Genomic DNA, 20295 nt, shown 5'->3' with positions numbered 1-20295 from the left:
ACATGATATTCCCATCTCTTTGTGACCGATTTGCCGAGCCACATGCTCCATATGTGAAAAAAGGATATGGGTTTACGCAATAGACAGTTCGTTCTTTTTAGTCAAATTTAATTTACTCAACCATGAGAACAACGATTGAAGGGAGCAAGTGTAAATAGCTGCACCCCAATAACATTTGTAGGCTGTAAGGCAATGCAGATGTTAAGATGGTGCCGGGGGTGACCCTCTTACCTCCCACTTTGGAATGGACAATCAGCTAGATATGCACTGTTTTCAAACCCATCTGGGTTCAATGATGGAAGGATGTGGATCCTTGTATTGTTGATCATTCCAGTGACCACTGGATCCGTCCCATAGTTCTGAACCAAGTAATCTATTAAATAGAGAAGCATCTCCCGTCCAACGACCTGAAATATTGACAGTATGGTTATAGTAGCACAAAGCAAGAAGACCTCAAGACAAGCAGGTTATTGCATCTGATAATACACCTTAATTGGGGATGTCCCTCCCTCACAAGCCCTGATCCCTGAAATCTACACAGATTTGACCACAGATGCTGTGAAATAGAGACCAATTGAATGAGAGCAGGTGGTGCTGAGAAGTGCCTGTCTTTTAATGTAAAGAATACTGTGCGTTTTGCTAAACTCCTAATTGCCAACAGGAAATGGGGTGCCTCTGAAATGCAGACACACATTTCCTGTAGACAATATATAATACCGTTACCAGCAAATAGTGTGAAGCACACCATATACTTTTACTGGTAATTATTTCTGAAACTGCACATGCCAAAATGCAAGAATGCCAGAAGACTGGCATTCTGTTGCGCAATACCTGTAAAATGCTGCCATTTGGTTTCAAGTGGAGCGCAGCCTTATATTTAAACATGAAGAAAAAGACCTTTCACTCAAACCCTAGACGTCTTGTTGCAAAGATAAATATTTGAAAAATGACATTGATTTCAGCTTTCTAATGTGCATCTCACGTAGACTGTATGGGCCACAATGTTAAATATAAATATAATTTCTTTGTTTCTGAGCAGCAAGAGATCTACAAAATAAATTTCCATTTTACAGAATTCTTTTGGTAAACAAATAACTGTTCTGCAACCGTGAATCAAGGAAAGCATACTTTGAATACATAAAAAGTCAATAATTACATGTTGAACTGTTAGAAATAGTGGATGAATTATACTGTTTTGAATCTCTAAATTGTAGATAGCTTATTTCTAAGACTGACTTTGTATACATTTGTTCTTGTCTGTTCTTCTAGTGAAACCCATCACAGGAGGTAACTTCATACAATTTTGGATTTCGAAAACCCAAAATAAAGAGATCCAGGATGATCACAAGTTAAGCCATACAGTTAAAATAGACCTCCTTATTCATCACAAAAGAAAATCATTGGATCAGACCATAGCAATTGAATCACATGCTCATGGTTTATAAAAATACAGAAAATAGGCCTAAATAAAAAGCCAGTGGTCCTCGTACCTGATAAAATCTGGGAGGTGCTCACCTGGTGGATAGACCTTGCTTGAGAGTCAAAGGAACCAGATCCACTTAAAATGTCAACTTTGACATTAGATCAGTCATAAATCTACCATCTGTGCCTTAGCAAATGGAACTCAAGCAAAGAGACCCCTGTCAGCTGCTCACATGATTCACTATGCTGACATGCGTTATTCACATGCACAGTTCGACAGAAATGAAGGTGGGCATTTTATGTGACATTGTTTAGTGATTAAACATGATTTTGGCTTTACCTTTACTATAATGAGGTCATTTTGAAAAAGCATAAGGGTTCTGATATCATGAGAATCCTCCATTCAAAAGGAGACTAAAGACGGTGCATTGTTTTTTATCAATAACTAATCAATTATACAAATATAACTTTGTCAATTTATATCTCACAAAATGTTGTATGTCCTTGAATGTATTGTGATTAACCGAGTTTGGAAAACCCTATCCCATCAATGGGAACATTTCCTGTCAGGACTATTGACAGAAAATATGAACATGGGCTTGAATCTTCCAGGGCCACCACCCTGTGACATGTCAAAAATATTTTGGACCTATTAAATTAAGGGGTGTATTCTCTCTGAGTGTCAACCTGTTAGGCAAACCAATGGGAAGGTTCCACCAACTAGAAATTGTGATGTATGGCATAAGGTGGGAAAAATGAATGCCTATATAAATAGGGACCCAAAGGAAGTGCCAGAGCTGTGGGCTTCTAAAGGTCTGCAGAGGGGAACCCTTGTCCGAATATTGGAGTGGTGGTTTGGGATAATATCTTGAGAGAATAGAGACCATGGGCTTTGTCCAAGTGGAAGTCTGAAGAAGACTTTACCTGAAGTAGACACGATTTCACTGAGTTGGATAAAGCAGAAACCGGAGGGGCCTATCTGGCAACTCATTGTATAGTGTATGTATTGAAAGACGCTGAATCAACTTAGGATGTGTTTTGTTTTTGTTGACTGAGATAGTAATCAAAAACTAAGAGATTGTTTGTAGTAAAACCATTTAGTAAAACCATTTATATTTTAAACTGAATATTCTTGCAACGCATTTAAAACAGAGGCCTGTGTCTCAGCTAAAATGCATATATTTGTTGTTATATTATGCACATGTAAATATCCTGAGACAGGCCTTTCCCTCCCAACATTAATTGGAAAGGCTGAAAGAAGAAGCATGGTAAAATATGTAAAGAATAGGAAATGGAGATAGAACAAACTCATATAATCACACCAGTCTTTCTATTTTCTTTTTTACTATAGCTGGATAAAACAAAACTTTACAATATGGAATGTCGATGATTTTTTCTTTTTGAGCACAGCTCCCAGATAGTTCAAGCAGACAAATTGAAAAATACAGAGCTCATTTGGTTTTTAAAATATTTCATAACCCAAGCATTTGAAAGGGAACTATTATTTTTCAAGGCCAGGGGTCGAAATCGCCAAAAGTGGATTTCAAATCAGGTAGAATTACTTGGAGGCTTAGAGGGTCCATGCTGGCACTGTGCATTAAAGGTATGATCCAAAAGTGAGTATTAAAACTCCAAATGCAATTAGATATATGTCCTCTAGAATAGTTTTTCTGCTAAGCCCCTGGATTGGGTGGAACTGGGAGGGGTACAGATGGAGGACTCACAAAAAAAAAATGTTGTTAGCATTTTAATGCGAAGTGTATCTTGCTTTCCCAATATATTCAAAGCCACTTGTAATGAATTAAAATAGAGTTCAAATAGCATTTGTCTGTGCAGAGTGTGCAGTTTAAATTGAGTTTGACATTTTAGCTGTGCATTGAATGCAAAATGCAATTAACCAAAGCCGATTGAAAGACGGGCACGATTGTCTCAGAACAGTTGGTGGTCTACCTCCGGGAAGAATATATAGAAGCGGGTATCGCCACAGCGGGGGGCAGGCATCTGCTTTCACTGTACGCGGATGACATGCTTCTGTACCTACAGCACCCAGAGGACAACCTGCAGTATATCCTAGATGTGCTAGAACGCTATGCGGCCATGTCAGGTATCACAATTAATGCCCAGAAGTTGAGCCTGTTACCGTTGGGAGGATATCTGGGTCAACCCAAAAGTGCCCTGCCAATTAGATGGGCGATAGGTACGTTCAGTTATCTGGGGGTGGACATCTACCATGACCCGAAAACTGAGCACACACAGAATACACAGAGAGCGATGGATAGAATAGAGCATTCCATGGCTTTCTGGGCCCCGCTGCCATTGTCGATGATGGGGAGAGCTGCCCTGTTAAAGATGGTGGAGCTACCAAGGCTACTGCACTGCTTTGCCAATGTCCCTTATGATATCCAGAAATTGTTTTTTAGAAGGCTGCATAGAAAATGTAGCAGCTTCCTACGGCATAATTCGAGTTGCAGGGTGGCATTGCAGAAGCTCCAGAACCCGTACGAGCAGAGAGGGATTAAAGTGCCCGATTTTGAAGTATACTTCGTTGCTAGCCAGCTACAATTTGTGACCAAATGGCTGTCGGATGAACAGACACAGGAGTCACAGTTGTGGCAGGCGGCAGCAGCCCCGTACTTTCTTAAAGCGGTGATATGGACAAGGGCACCCTGCGAATCTGGCCTGCAATTATTATTGAAGGTATGGAAGCAGCTGTGGCAGCAAGTTTGCCGGCTGTTGGAAAAAGGATAACCATATTCTTCACAGATTCCACTGGTCACGCTGCATGAGGGGGAGAAGCTGATAAGGTTGAATGTGCGGAAGTATTGGGAACCCAAGGGAGTGGCAACAGTGGGATATATGATGGAAAAGGGGAAGCCCCTAGAGTTCAACGCACTGGCAGTGAATACAGGGTTGCATCAAGGACAGCAACTCACATTCAACCGCCTACTAACCCAGATTAGACGGGTGTGGCCGATGGTAGAAGAAGTTTTACCAGGAGATGAAAAGCTAGAGATGCTTTATGACATTTCAGAGGGTGGGCATGAGGTATCGAGAATATATGAGCTGTTTATGGGTAGGAGGGGTTGTGAGATAGAATGGGTCAGACAGTGCTGGGAGGCAGAACTCCAGGAACAATATGCAGACGATATGTGGGACAGAGCACAGGCTTACCACAAGAAGGTGTCCAGGAACGCCAGACTACAGCAGATTCAATTGTATGCGACGCACAGGGCAGACCTGACCCCAGGAAGAATAGCGAAGTTCAGCCACACGGCAGCACAGGGCTGCCCAAAACGTGGATTAGTTAACGCAGACCTGGTGCATATGTTTTGGGCCTGTGCAACGATCAGGCAATTCTGGGACAAGATAGTCTGAATGTTGTCTCGTGCGGGCATCACCCTGGATATTGGATCCCCAAAGGCCTGCCTGCTGGGCGTCTTCGCTAGACCCAAGAAAATTAGACATGTGAACAAACTTAAAGAACTCGCATACATATTAGCAAAGCGCAGGATAGCGATGGGCTGGAAAGCACGTAAAGGGCCAGCAGCAAGAGCGTGGTGGGCGGATCTCCAGAAATGGATGAACGCAGAGACTATGGCTTGGCAAGAAGCAGCTGGTCATGACCCGGAACAGAGTAATATGGGGTTGGAGGCCTGGAGACAGATGGTAATGGACATTATGGGTGCTTGGTATGACGATGTTGGTGGAAGGGATGAGGAGGTAGGGTAGGAAGGCAGAAGACAGGATGTAATGGAATGGTCGCACAATGTTTATGACAGTAGATGCAAGTAGGTGGGTGGGGGGAGTTGGCAGGGGAAACAGACAATATCATTGTACTGTGCAGTTATACATAGATGTGCATGTCTGTATGTTATTATTTTAAATGGAAAACAATTTTAAAACTTATTTTAAAAAACCATAGCCAATTGAATAATCCCAATTAGAATGTTGTAGCAATTGAATGTTAAATATACCTAGCTTTTCCACCATACTCAAAGCTAAGAGATGTCTTATTTAAATTAGAACCAATAGCATTTTTATGTGCAGTGTGCACAGTGCCTTGCAAAAAAACTCAAGTAAATTGAACCGTGTGTTTTCAAAACGGAGGCTCCGAACCAATGCACAGTGCCCCATACCCTGGCAGAGACTTAATAAAGCAAGACCTGTAAAAGCCTAGTCATTCAAAAAGAGAGTTAGTTTAGTTGAGCCATTTCCATTCCTTAGAAAATTATGCAAATTAATATATATTATTGATATAGCACATAAAGGGAAGGCCTGGTACTAGATAAATCCAATCTGCAAAGTGAAATGGGAGGGAAACCTATGCTTTCAGACAATATAAAATCCATGTGCCTAGGTTGTGTAGATAAATCAGTATTCTGTGGATTCTAAATGTATTAATTTGAACAATAACATTTTAAAAAGTTAACACACTAGCCTTAGCGGAGTAAAAACTTATATTCACAATAGATCTGACAATGCACATCGAAAATGCAAAGTAGAAAAGGAAAATACGAGGTCTTGTCCCGGATTTGGCTGAAATGACTGAAAATGCAGGAATCGCAACCTGGGCCTATTCTAATATGTTCGGATCGCTTATTGCTACTGCACAATCACATTTAGGGCACGATTCATGGAATGTTTTGCACAGTTCAAAGTGTCTTTGCACTGCTGAAAAGTGACTTTGCACTGCTGACGCAAGCCCTTATTCACTTGACTGTGCAAAGTGTATGTTTGCAGTGTAAGGTGCGTGCCAGGTCAGTGCATAGTCATTTTTGCAGTACAAAATGACTTTCAACAGATTTTGCACTACAGAAATACACGTTGCACAGTTCCATGAACCAAGGTGTGTGTTGGTAGTGCAAAGTCACTTCGAACCATGCCAAATATTCAATGAATCGGGCACTCCGTTTTTTCGGATGTTACTGATCAAATTGAATTTTGAATTTGGATCTCCAAATGTACAATCCATTTAGACATTGGCTACACCCCATCTGATCCAAGTAGCTAAACACATAGATACAAAGGCAAAACAATATAACACTTGAACCATCCTTTCCATTACCATATCATTGTGCACTGACATTGAGCTTTGCAGTTACTCTATCACAATCAAGGGATATAATACCCGAGTCTTTCAGTCTGTAATGCACTTATTACTAACAATAGTATCACATGTTATATCTAGTGCTTCATGTTGAATTCCTGCTACTTTCAAGTGCTGTCAATACAAATGTTACAATCCATAAATCCACAAATTGATTGAGTGGGCTGAAATTACACATATCTCTGAAGCGAGCGCAAGTGCCTGACCACTAATCTCTATGCAAGCATGCACAATTAATTATTGCTCAGCAGCTCACATCCTGACAGTAACAGCTGTCATTATTTCCCAACCAAGAGCTGTAATCACTTCACGGCACTAAGACAAAGGACATCCAAAGCACCCTAACTGTTCTAGGTGCTCTGAACTTATCCCATCCAAACGAGAGTCTCTCTATCTCTCTCGAACTATGGCACATTTTTGGTTAGCAGAATTGGAGGAAGTGCTTTTGTGAAGTGCTGACGGCTGTGGAGGAGCCTGAATGCCCGAACTTAAGCTCCGCCCCTTTTACCACAATCCTCAAAAAACAATGAGCCGCGCGCATTTGTAGGAAGTGCTTTTGTGAAGTGCGGTTGGCCGTCTGCTGGCTGAGGGTCTGAGGGCTGTGGGTAAACATAACGTTCCTTTTTTACTTTTGAAGCTCAGAGTCTGGCTGATTACCTCTTGAGCATTTTGGTTTAATAGTGGGTGCTTCATCCTTGCACAACGATCATTACAGTAATAGTTTTTGCACGAACATTTGAATATAATTTATTTCATGCCATTTCTTTTGCCTGATACCGTAACTAAATGAGCAGTGAATAAGACAGTTTTGTCCGTGCCTAAAAGGGAGGCGACTACGGAGTGAACTTACTTTTCCTCTTTGCAATTGTTAGAGGTGTAGTTTATTTTCTTGTACAGAGAAACCCTCTGCTTGTAGCATCTTGTAGAATCTAAATTGGTGCCCTAGTCTACTTCAAGCAAAATGGTAATGACTCTGCGCACCGGGATGCCGTCAAAAGAAGTCATCACTGTGTGTGCGGGGGAAGCCATTTCCACGCCTAAAACATCTTCAAGAACAATCAATCTCATGTGAGTTAGTAAATCAGCCTCTAGCATAAGAGCTTGTTCAGCAATGGCCAACATCAGAAAATTCTGTGCCCCAGGGGGTAAAGGCGGAAAAGGTCACGAAAGTGTTCAAACCCCAAGTCTTATTAGTGCTTTAAATAATCAGGGTCTAGTATGTAGGGATACTCATGGGAACAACGTGAGCACACAATCCTCCATCCATGATTTGTTAATTGCTGCAGGAGTCCTTAATGTAATTGACCAACAAGGACTTGGGGGCGGTGGAACTAATAAATGAAGTGATAGAAATCTTCCCTAGCATACAAACTACCCTCGAACATAATAACGAGGACGTTGGGCCGAATGCCCCTGCCAGTACTAGTGAAAGGGAGACTGCTGATGAGGTGAGAATGGTAAACGCTCACAATAGAACCATGGCTAGTTCACCAAAGGCAAAAAAAAACAGTAGTTCAAAGCAGGTTCTAGATGACAGCGAAGATAGACAAGATTTATATCAATCACCTATGATGTTTTCCCCTACGGCAAATGCATCTTCTGTAATGTCCTGCTCTTTTGCTCAACCGACCCCTCGGCGGAATCACTCTGCTACAAACGAAAAAACACAAGCCATACCAGGAAATTTCCTACTAGGTCTAGAAACATCATTACAAACCATGAATGCAGCCTTGTTTTCACTTACACGTCTATATGACACATTAGACACCAAAATAAATGACCAACATTCCTTATTAATTATATTGCTACAAAGAAATAAAGTTAACGAATCACACTGTGTATGCTGTGAGAAACAAACCAGCAATGACATTCGTCCAGTTGTAGATTCAGAACAGAGAATTGAAGAAATAAAATCGCATGATGATGAGATACTGCTAATCGATTGTACACAAAATCAACAGGCTGCATTACAACTGGGGGCCAAAAAATAAAAAAGGAGGACGTTTTGTAGAGCTTGTTAAGGCACCGATTACTACTGATCTCCATAATGATAAGTGTGTGGAAAGCACTCCTATAAGTACCACCCAAGATAAAAACGAGGAGCGCAAATCAGGGCAATAATGCACTAAAAAAAAGAAAGCCAAATCTAAGAACTTGGAAATGTCCAGTAAGCAACCTCTGAAACAGATGAAAAACAGTGTGGCTCAAACTGCTCCCGGGGTATCAGAGAATAGTAATGCCCTAACGTATAACATTTTTGATACGAAAAAGAAAGAAACGAATACTATTACAAAAACAGCAACAACAAAATCAAAAAGTGTTCCAACTGTCGCAAACTCTAAAATTACAGGCACAAGGCAGTTTATCCGTACATTAACGCTACCCAAAACAGCTACTGCTATAGCTCGCACGGCCATCGCTAATAAATATCAAAATGTGATATTACAAATAGCGAGTCAAGGTCGGCAGATACAAAATAGGCCAGTAGCATATGAGCCCTTAGACAATTTAATCCGTTTGGCAGAACAGCAAAAGGAAGTTCTAAATGGTAATATCGAAAGGGAGCAAGATAGAATGGATGTTAACAGTGAATCAAATGTCACAGTAAGCACATTGTCGCGTCAGCTAAATGGTGACTTAAATCATACTGAGAGATTGCCAATGGCAGAGAAATCAGAACAAACTGGTGAGGGGGGTGAATGTTACGACACAGCAAAACTGAGCCAGGAAAAACTAATCTCAATGAGCGAATGGAAAAGTGAATTAGAGCAATCTTTAAAAAGAATTATTGCCCAGGCGAACACGCAAGAGAATCCTACAGTAAATGCTATGAGTGGTAGAGTACAGACACCATTGATTAACACCACAAGGCAATCTAATTTTCTGTCACATTCCAAAGCAAGCTATGTAACCAAAGCAGGGTCTTGTACTCCATTGAGAGATTCGAATACAAACTGTTTGATGATGCAGTGTCGCCCTCATCCCTTTCACAGTTTTGATCTGAATAGACAATCCGTGATGAATATATTTGCAGAGGTTCTAGCTCTCGAAGGGATATGCTCGGGTGACATAGATCAGATAGAATTTCCTCATAGAAATGATCCGTCTATGACAAAATTATGGATGAAATCAAGCTTTGTTAAAAATGCGGTGTGGGAGGCGAGAGATGACCTTTATGAGCTGGGTTTTCTTTTATTAAATCCAGCTCTTTTTGATCAACGACAGCTTCCTAACCTGAGAAACCAGTATGCTTCTAGACCAAATGTGTATCTGAAGGGTCAAAATCGTAACCCACAGACAGATTTGGCAAGAATGGACGGACAAATGTTGGATACTAGAGAAATGAGAGTGAATAACAACTAACTAGTCCAAAATCAGCAAACTCTCTCTCTAGCCTCCTGGAACACAAGAGGCTTTAAGCATTTTACTAAATCTAAAGATAGCTTACTGATGAGTTATGATATTTTGGCATTTCAGGAAATATGGCTTTCCATCACCCCTGTTTGGGATAAACATGTTGTACTGTTGATTCCAGCTATTATGCCAGTCAGAGGTAGACCCATGGCAGGTTTAATGGTAGCTATAAAATCATCTCCCAATATGCAAATTGAGCCATGGTTTTCCCCCGAATAGTTTCCTGCAACTGGCAAAGATAAAATTAAAGACAACAAATGTTGGTTTGATAAACATTTACTGGAACCATGCTGCAATAAATTATTCTGACTTTTTTGATACCATGGATGAAGTACTAAAACTAACAATACTGGACCCAATCTGTGGTCATGTAATAATTACGGGAGACTTGAATTTAACATATATACCCCAAGTGGGGAAACCTCTGACTCCGAAAGCGAAAAGATGGAATGCCTTTATGGCCGAACGACAGTTCCTAAAGTTAAATGAGCAAAAAAAGGTGATATGCCACCTCAGAGTACATGGCATAGAGGCATACAAACCGCAACAATTGACTATACTTTTGTTGACAGAGATCTGTTCAATCACATATCTGAATTTCAAATTATATCTCAGGAAATTAGTGACCATGACAATCAATCTACAAAATGGTCGTGGTTTACGGTTTACAGAAACCAAAACATATGATTCATCCCTAGCTCGTAATTTAACGACGAACTCTGCGCAAAATAGGTTCAATTGGACTCCTTTATCTCTACAAACCGTAAGTGAAAATTTGAATCGATCAATGAATGGAGATGTACACTATGGCTCCAATACCTTCCCTTCTTATGTCGAAGAAATGCAAATCTTTATGACGAAGAAAAACAACTATAATAAAACAGATCATAGAACTTTGCATACATTTGATCATGAGGTGGCCCTCTATAAAACATCCATATAGAGCTGATAGAAGAAAAATCATAAAGCGAAATTCTCCCGATTGCCTGCGCCAATTGAATGCTCTAAAATATAAACATAAAAATTGGATAAAAGCAAGAAAGGCCCTAATGTATCAACGTGACGCAGAGGCCATGCAGAGGTGTTTACAAGAGAAGAATGCGGCAAAAATATGCTCGCACTTAAAATATACTCAAAGTAAAATTCAAATTGTGAATAAAATGAATCCGATTTCCCCAAGAAGTGTGGGCTGCTTTTTATAAAGCCTTGTATGCTAATACAATAACTAGTAGGCGACAGGACACTGGAGTGGAGTAAAATAGGAAATCTTGTTTTTGACATTGATGACATTCTACTATTTATCTCAAAGCTGTCTACATCTCGTGCTCCGGGTCCCAATGGGCTTTCCAATGTTATGATTAAAAAAAATCCCACTGCATGGGCACAAATTCTAGTCACCATTTTCAATCAAATTTTATTAACTCGGTGTATCCCCGGATCCTGGAGGAAATCCATCACCATACCCATTCACAAAAAGGGGGATAATCAAAACCCTAGGAATTATAGACCTATATCTCTGTTGGATATGCTGAGTAAAATCTTTGCACGACTTTTATTAAGAGATATCAACAAATGGTTGGATGGAGCAGGAATCAGAGACCCAAATCAAACTGGCTTCATGCCAGGGATGGGGACAGCAGTTAATCTTCACATATTGGAAGTCATAAAGAACCAAGAACAACAGAAGGGCCAGGTAGTTTATAAGGCCTTTATTGACTTTCAGGCCGCTTTCGATTCAGTGTGCAGGAAACTTTTAATTAAAAAGCTAAAGGATGCGACGTGTCCTGATTATCTCATATTTTGGGTGAATGAATTACACTCTCAAACCACGGTTCAAATCGATTGGCCCTAGACGGTACTCTGTCAGACCCAATCAAAACTTTCCGTGGGTTAAAACAAGGGTGCATACTTGCGAGTACCTTGTTCAATTTTTTCATGTCGGCAGTGAAGCAAGAGTTTATGAACATCAGATCTGATGCTCCCCGCCTAGGAGGTCATGCAGTCCCCTGGTTGTTCTATGCCAACGACCTAGTGTTGCTAGCCAAGACACCAGGGGGCTTGCTTGAGTAACTATGCCAATACAAATCTGTTGAAAATTAACCAAGATAAATGTAAAATCATGATACTTGCTCCTAAGAAGAAGAACGCCTCTAAATTTAAAGAGTGGCAAATACAAAGCGTAAACATAGGAATTGTTACTGAATACAAGTATCTGGGAATAACAATTAGTAATGGCTGTAAGATCAATTAGCAGGTTTTTCGAACACAGAGCACAGCACCACTGCACAGGATCAATGTATAGCATGTTTTTTTTTATACAGCACCACTGCATGGGTTTGGTGCATTGCTATGATGCAATTGTTTCAAGCTATGTGTTGCCAGTGCAACCTATGGACATGTAAATGAAAACAGGCTATGCAGTCAAAAACGATTTCTACATATAAAATGCAAATAATCTTTTTTTTCATAGTTAAAAGCATATATTTTTACCTGAAATTCCTCTGTTGCAGGAGACACATTTGAGGATTAATGAACTAACCTCATTAACAAAAAACTAACATGCTAACTCATTAATGTATTCTCCAGTGCAAAATGGATGGAAAAGACAGGCTCTGAAAGTCATTTTAAACGCGCATCCAGATTTTTTTTTCTTTTTGCTGCTCTGTGCTGCTCTGTCCTCAGTATTTGCAGGAAGCAAAGACTCGAATAGCAGGAAATCAGTTTTGTTACAGTTGCTTACTGTAAATTATTTCTATTGTGTGCAGGAGGAGGATAGAACATGAGGGATTCTTATTGGACAAGCATCATATTAGAGGCTGTAACCAAGTTTTCTTGTAGAATCTGGGGGAAGGAGAGAGAGAGAGAGAGAGAGAGAGAATACATTTCACACAGCTGGGAGAAAGACCTGACCTGTAGCTGTGGAGTTCCTGATTGAAAAAGCAGATCCCAGCTGCACTTCTGCAGAGACTGGGGATCCCAGACAATAATCCCCGGTTTGAGTAACGGCTGATGCCTGTTCTCACTGGGGGTACTTGAAGAGGGAATTGCCACATCCAGAAGGCGACCAGCCGAAGAATTTCACATGCTGAACAGATTAGGTAATTATACATTGCAAAGTACGGGGGCAGTGTGCGTGAATGCGAAACTATTCAGTCAGTGTAGAAGAAAGAATTCCAGTGTCTTATCAACAGGTTTAATGTTGCGACTGCTCTCTTCGCCCTCTTCTCATTTTGTTACAGATAATGTTGACTGTGCTATTTCATTTATTTCTGTAAAAAGAGTAAGATCGTGTTTAAATGCAACTTTTATAATACACAAAAATATCTGAAAGCAGACGGGTAGTGTGTTTTATTTTCTCTTTCCTTTGTGCATTTACCATTACAGTGCTGATGATGTGGGGAGATGTTTAGACAGTGCAATTGTCATTTTTAAGGTAGCTAAAAATAAGACTTGGCTGCAGCTGTGTGCACGATTTCATTCAGTATGAGCAATTATGAATAACTGTGTGTGTCAAATAGCCTGCTGAAGGTAAATGAGTCCGCAGAAATAGAGACCCGGGACACAGTTCACTGTTGTATATAAAATAGTGAGTGTACCACATGTTAGCTCGCTGTTGTAAATAATTCAGTGAGAATTGCCCATGGTGGCACACTAAAAATGAAAATGTGGTATTTCTGAAATGTAGGCCTGAGGTCTCTCTAGTGATCACACGAACAATCTAAACAAAAATAAGGGGTTCTGGATATTGTGGCCACAAATAAAACAAAGGAATTATGCTCACCAAAAATACCACCAACCACGCATACCAACAAATGTATACCATCTAAATATATCTGTGTACTGAAATAATGCATATCCACTGTATTATTATTATACATAACCCAATCTGAATACAAGGAGTGATTGTTGCTAAATTATTTTTTTCGGCGGTAAGAAAATACCGCCAGGCCCCAAATCTACACAAAATACCCAACATATTTATGGTGCGTTGCAGGCCGGGAAAGTGATCATAGAGCACCTACTGGGCTTTGCAAGCGTGTCTCACACTGCCATCTGTACATTAAAGGGAACCCATTTCATAATAGCAGTGTGCCACTAAAAACGAATTTCAGAATGTCTCAAATGGAAGCCACATTCCCAGAGCTAGTGCAATATTTAGAGGCAAAGTTATTTGCACTTGGGACGTGGTCATCGAACAATGCCACAGAATGGCACGAACGCATTCATGGTGAAGTGCAGAAAGAAAAACTAGACAGTATTTTTGCAGCAGGCAGCATAATTCAGGTCTGCCTTCAGAGATTATAAAATGCAGCTGATAAACATGCAGAGAAAGATTGTCTGATACGGCTATGTGCCAAAATATGGTTTATTTTGAATAGGTCCCTGCGAATGCAAGAAAATGATACCCAGCTAATTAACAGGTTAAAGACTGACTGAGATGGGGCAAGTAAAAAAGAGGAGATGTTAAGAACAGAATTAGAAGGATGTCAGAAAGACATGCAATTAAAATGCAGAGATTTTGATATTCAGTTGTCCAAAAGCAAGAAACAGTTTGAAGACAGTGAGCAAGAATTGGTACACTTAAAAGCCTTAGTGGATCACATTAGACACGATAAAAATGAGATTGTTTCAGAAATGCAGATTTTACAAAAAGAAAATTTTGAAAAAGAAATTGATCTTCAAGGTGCAGAGCAAGAAATGGTTAAAATGATTCAAGAAAAAGATAAGAAAAACAAATAATTCAATGAATGCCAAATGCAAATGTGTGACATGCAGGAGGTAATAAATAAAATGAGTGATGAAAACAACTATCTGCAAAATGAAGCACCCAGGCTCCTTAAAAAGTGCAAAGACTTAGAACAGCAAATGTGCATTCCCAGGTGCCAGGAGAGGCGGCAGGGTACTACATTCAATGGAGTGGAGGTGAATTCTAGTTCTGCCCAAAGAGCTAGTGGCTCCAGTGACTGGGCCGGTGACTGAACTTGGTTGCAGCGCCCTTGGGGGATTTGATAATCCCATTGGGTGCAGCCACCAATCCCATACACCTGAAACCCGGATTGAATCACAAAGTGGTGCAATTCCATGTATTGCAACAAGTAGCCCCATAAAGATAATGAAATCCATTAAAGCTCTGATCAAACCATTTAAAAAAGGAGGGGAATGCTGCATTGAGGATCACTTAGAAGCGGTTCATGACATTTCTAAAGCACTCCAGATACCTAAGGAACAGTACAGACAATATTTTCATTTAACTTTAGATGCCCCGACGGCCAGTATCATAAGGGGATTAAATGAACAGCAGAATATGACATGGGTGGAGTTTGAAAAAGAAATTAGGCGTCATTTTTCTCCTTTTCAGTCATTGCAGGAGGCAAAGAAAGTCGCTTACACAATCACTGCTGGGCCTAACACATCCCCTCGCCAATATTTACAGGACCTAAAAAGGGCATTTTCTTGCTTTGATGTATCTTTTGACCCCAATTCCAATGAGTTTAAAACTGCTTACTTCTATGGGGCTACAGAAAGACATCATATCACAATTGGTCCGTGAATTTGACCGTGACAAGTCCCTTGAATGGATTGTACATCAAAGCACAAAACTATATGAGGTACTCTATTGTCAGGGTATAGAAAGTGATAAAACGAAAGATATTAGACCTAAATCTAAAGAACCCTCAGCCACAGTGATGGAAATCAGGTCAGCCAAAATGTCCCTTGAGTCTGCTCAAAGTCCAGGTAAAAATAATGTGACACCTGAACAAAGGGTTAATTAACAAAGGTCATCACACTCTGCACCAATGTTTCAATCACATTATCCTAGTAATAGGGAGAACTACATCAGTCCTAGGTATTTAGGAGATAGGCAACGGGCAGGCTATCGGCCTGATATGTCAGGTATGAACTATAATCAGAGACAAAATCAAGATCAAAGAAATGATGGTCCCTACCAGACATTGGGGACACAGAGCAAATTTGATCCCAACACCATGATATATGGTAATCAGGATAGACCCCGATATGTGGATCGATTTGCTGATAATGGGAATCAACATAGGGGTCAGTACCCACAACATGAGAGACAGGAGATGAGACAGAACATGAATTACACTCCACGTCAGTACAATGATTGCCCACCAGGGGACTACAACCAAAGGATGGGTGCACCCCGCTCCCCTCCACAAATGAATCAAGAGTTCAGGAACCATCCCAATAGAAATCACTCACCTGAGAGGTATCAGAATAGATCCAATCAGGCGGAAAACAGCCAATATGGACCTAGGCCACAGAAAGAGGATTCTAGAGAGATGGAAAGGTTCCAGTGCCTCGAGGCCCAAGTGAAAATGTTAGCTGAGCAAATAGGGAAGCTCTATACAGCGCAAAAACAACCATCCAAAGAGGGGGCTGATGGCCATAGCAATGACCGGGGGCGTCTGAAAAGTGACTAAGTATTTATGATATCTGCGGTGCCGAAAAGACAGATTGCCCTAATGTAATTTTGCATAATGACTCTGAGATGCCTAATGATGTAAAAGTGAACGCACCAATGAATGAACATGTAACAGAAAGTGCAAATAATTCTAAAAAAGAGGTACGGTTTAACCTAGAGCTAAATCAAACATTGAAGGTTTGTGCAAATGAAAAAGAAACACCTGAAATTCCATAAGAACAAAGGGACAGATTTAAGAAAAATGACTCATGCATGGGGAATACCAGTGAACAGGGAGTAAGTGGGGATGCTATAGCTCCTTCTCTGGACAGTCAAAACGGAGAACAAACAGACAGAAAAAGGAAATACTGAAAAAAGGAGGGTACAAATCAATCACCTGAAGAATTCTTTGAGCCACATGTTTTTGAAGAGGCTGAAAGGGCTGGTACCACACTAAATGATCACAAATGCACAGAATTAAACAATGAAAAATTACTAAATGATGTTGTTCCACATGTTCAGTTGGAAGGTTGTAATGTGGTCCCTGATGATACCCAGATGGATGGGCGAAAGGTGGCCACACTCCAAAAAACCTCTGAACATGGAGAAATGAATAAAGTCTCTCGTGCAGAAATGGGTAAAAAGGAGGGAAAAATGTCTTTCCATTTACCAATGTGCTTAGCCAAAAGTGAAAAAGGCCTGAGAAAGGTGAGTCCTGAAATCAGTAAGAATTCACACTTCTTATGTGTACTAGAGGAAGTTGAGGACAGGTATTATGCTCCCATCACTGTAGAAGAAAAATGCCAAACATTTGCAATGATTGACACTGGCGCACAGGCCACAATTATGTCCAAGGAGCTGGTAAAGAGTATCAATGAAGGGCGATCCCCACAGAATCAGATCACAGTGAAGGAAAATCAAGGTCCAGTGAATAACTTTAATGGGGAGGAGGTGCCCATCATAGGTGTAACAGAGGTTGACATAAAAATAGGAAAGCACAGAATGAAACAAGAGGTATTGATCACATCTATTTGTGAAATTCCATTTCTGATGGGGACAGATTGCCTGAAAAGATTGTCTCCTCTCATAGATGGGGTGAATGGAGTGCTGTGGTCCTTAACCAAAAAAGCATTGAGACCTAAGAAACTAAAATCACAAAACAGCAACATAAATGAATGTCACACCGTTGCCAAAACAAATGAGGCTGTGGAGATATATCTCCAGAATAGTTGCATACCTAGTGTCACTGTTATATTAATGTGTCAAGACAAAATGCAGAGCGACAATGAAAAACTACCTGTACAAATATACTTGGACCCAAGGAAAAATTGGCAGACCGCCATAGACGAGCACACATTACGTTTTTATTTAAAAGAAAAGATATGCAAACAAAATATTACTCCTAAAGCAGATTCAGAAAAACACATTACCAGTCTTGCTGAAATACACATGGAAGATGAGCAACCATCGGTTCATGTTGGTATAAATGACTGTTTTAAAACAATAAAAGCCACTTTAGCGCTTGAACAGGAAAGGAGTTTCATTAATGAGAAATTATTGAAAAAAATAATGGAGAGGGAGGAGATCCCGAAATTTAGAATTAAATACCAATATGTCTCTGGTTTGGACAGTCCAGACTTTGAAAACCGAATTGCAGGCAGATGCATGCTGAAAATTAACATCGCACAAAAAACAATTCACCATAATGTGTGGATAGTGAGTGGAGCACAAAATGACTTTTACATGGGCAATGACATCATGCACAGAATGTGTATGGTGTTAGTCTTCCTTAATCAAAAAATATGGTCGCGCCTGGGTGGGCCTGCACCTGAATTTGAAGACAAAAGAAGAGCTTTTCATTGCGCGCAGCTGGTCCTATATGCAGTTGAATTACAGATGAGGAAGGATACTATTATCCCTGCATTCACCAAACAGGTTGCAATAACACTGAGGTGCAAAAATGGACAGCAGATGAAAGATTCTGATGCATTTATGTGCCTGAATGAATCCATAATACAGCAAGGCCTGGATTATGAATGCATTCCATTGGTAGATATTGGTGAAGGGTCTGTAAAAATGATGTTGAATAATAAAGGTTGTCAAGATATTCTTTTAGAGGAAAACTCTCCATTGGGGATGGCTATACAAAAATCACATTATACTGCAGATCTAAATAACATGGTGATTGGAAATATACCTGAAAAGTATGTAGATGCCAAGGGTGAGTTACCAGAATACCTGAATTCTCAGCCCAAAGGAATATTTAAAATTCATTCTGTGTACCCTTATGATCCAAAGGAGACAGTGTGCTGCCATCAAGAAGATTGCATAACATTTAATTTAAATGAAAATGAAACAGATGATCAGCCCATTGAAGTGGAAGCTGATATGCCAAAATATTTAAAAGTGGCAGCTTTACAAAAAGACACAGCCACACAGTTAAAGGAAAGCGCCGAGATTCCCTTACCAGAAGATTTTCCAGAATTTTCCAAAATGGTAGAAGAGCAGATTTTATCAGCGGATGCATGTGACAGCGATGAGGATAAAAACAATCTGAGGGAGATATTTATGGAGTTTAAGGATGTATTTGCAAGAGATGCTTATGATTGTGGTTTAACTGATTTACATGTGGCCACACTACCAGAAGGGTGTAGCAGAAGTCCAGTATTTGTACGCCAGTATAGACTACCGCTGGCATGTTTAGAATCATTAGCAGAGATTCTAAAAATTTGGAAGCTCAGGGAATCATCAGGCCCATTCATAGCACATCCAATACACCTATTTTAGGTGTGTTAAAGCCAAATGGTCAATGGCGGCTATGTGCAGACTTGAGGGAGTTAAATAAAAGAGTACCAGTATCCAGATGGCCACTGCCATTCATTGATCAGGGCCTAGCTCAGGTACATGGTTCAAAAGTATTTTCCACATTAGATCTCACCTCTGGATATTGGTGTGTGCCATTGGCAGAGGAGATACAGAATTTGTTTTCCTTTTTGTTTGATAAGACTCAATACGCCTGGCTTAGAACTCCGTTCGGGTACATCAATAGTGGGAGTGAATTTGGCATATTTTTGAGAAAGGCCATGCCAGATGCAGCGGAACCATAGTTTATGTGGATGATGTCCTGATAAAAAATGAAAGCCTGAAAAGCCATTTTGATGAAATAAGACATGTGCTTGGACAATTGCAGAAAGTATCTTTACAAAAAGCACAATGGTGCAAGAAAAAAGTGAACTTTCTAGGCCATGAAGTGACTGAACATGGGCTAAATCCGCAAAAGAAGAAAATAGAGGCCATACAAAAACTAAAGGACCCTAAAAATGTGAAAGGGGTAAAAAGTTTATTAGGGATGACAGGCTATAACAGAAAGTTCATTGAAAATTATGCTGAAATCACTCAACCATTGACTAAACTGCTTAAACTGAATACACCCTGGATATGGGAAAAAGAGCAGTCTGAGGCAGTGGCTAAATTGAAGGAATGTCTTGTAAAGGCACCATGTTTAGCATATCCCATAAAGGACAGGGATTTCTTTATAGAAATAGGTTTCTCTGAACATTGTATGTCAGCAGTGTTATCACAAAAACATGACTTGAATCACAAAACCATTGCCTATGCAAGTAAGGCATTTTCCCAAGTTTAAATAAAATTCAATGAATGTGAAAAGGCCCTATTAACCAATGTGGGCACTACAACATTTCCGCCCCATTGTTAAGGGGGTAAAGGGGATTATTGAGACAAATCATCAACCTTTGCAGTTTTTAGAGAGTAAAAGAATTAGGTCAGGTAATCTAGCGCAGTCCAGAATCACTTCATGGACGCTGGCATTACAAGGTTTTCCTGTAGAAGTGAGATATAGACAAAATAAAAAGAGCCCAATTGCTCAAGGGTTAGCTGACTTACATGACTGTGCAGCTGAACAGGT

The 20295-nt window shown here is 40.2% G+C and overlaps 1 protein-coding gene across 5 annotated transcripts in view; it reads right to left on the bottom strand.

Moving 5' to 3' along the window:
- The window catches only part of CPM (carboxypeptidase M), a 330252-nt gene that overhangs the window by 164350 nt on the left and 145607 nt on the right, over positions 1-20295 (bottom strand). For 3 of the 5 annotated variants that reach the window (XM_069629712.1, XM_069629709.1, XM_069629711.1), the window contains one exon: positions 232-407. The exons of the other annotated variants lie outside the window; for them this stretch is intronic. In XM_069629712.1, coding sequence (XP_069485813.1) covers positions 232-407 — 176 coding nt within the window. The remainder of the gene's footprint in view (positions 1-231; positions 408-20295) is intronic. 5 annotated transcript variants of the gene reach the window in all.

Source organism: Ambystoma mexicanum, chromosome 12 (assembly GCF_040938575.1).
Source record: "Ambystoma mexicanum isolate Mex_15411 chromosome 12, UKY_AmexF1_1, whole genome shotgun sequence".
NCBI classification, from domain to species: domain Eukaryota; kingdom Metazoa; phylum Chordata; class Amphibia; order Caudata; family Ambystomatidae; genus Ambystoma; species Ambystoma mexicanum.
This window is presented reverse-complemented; position numbering and strand designations above follow the sequence as displayed.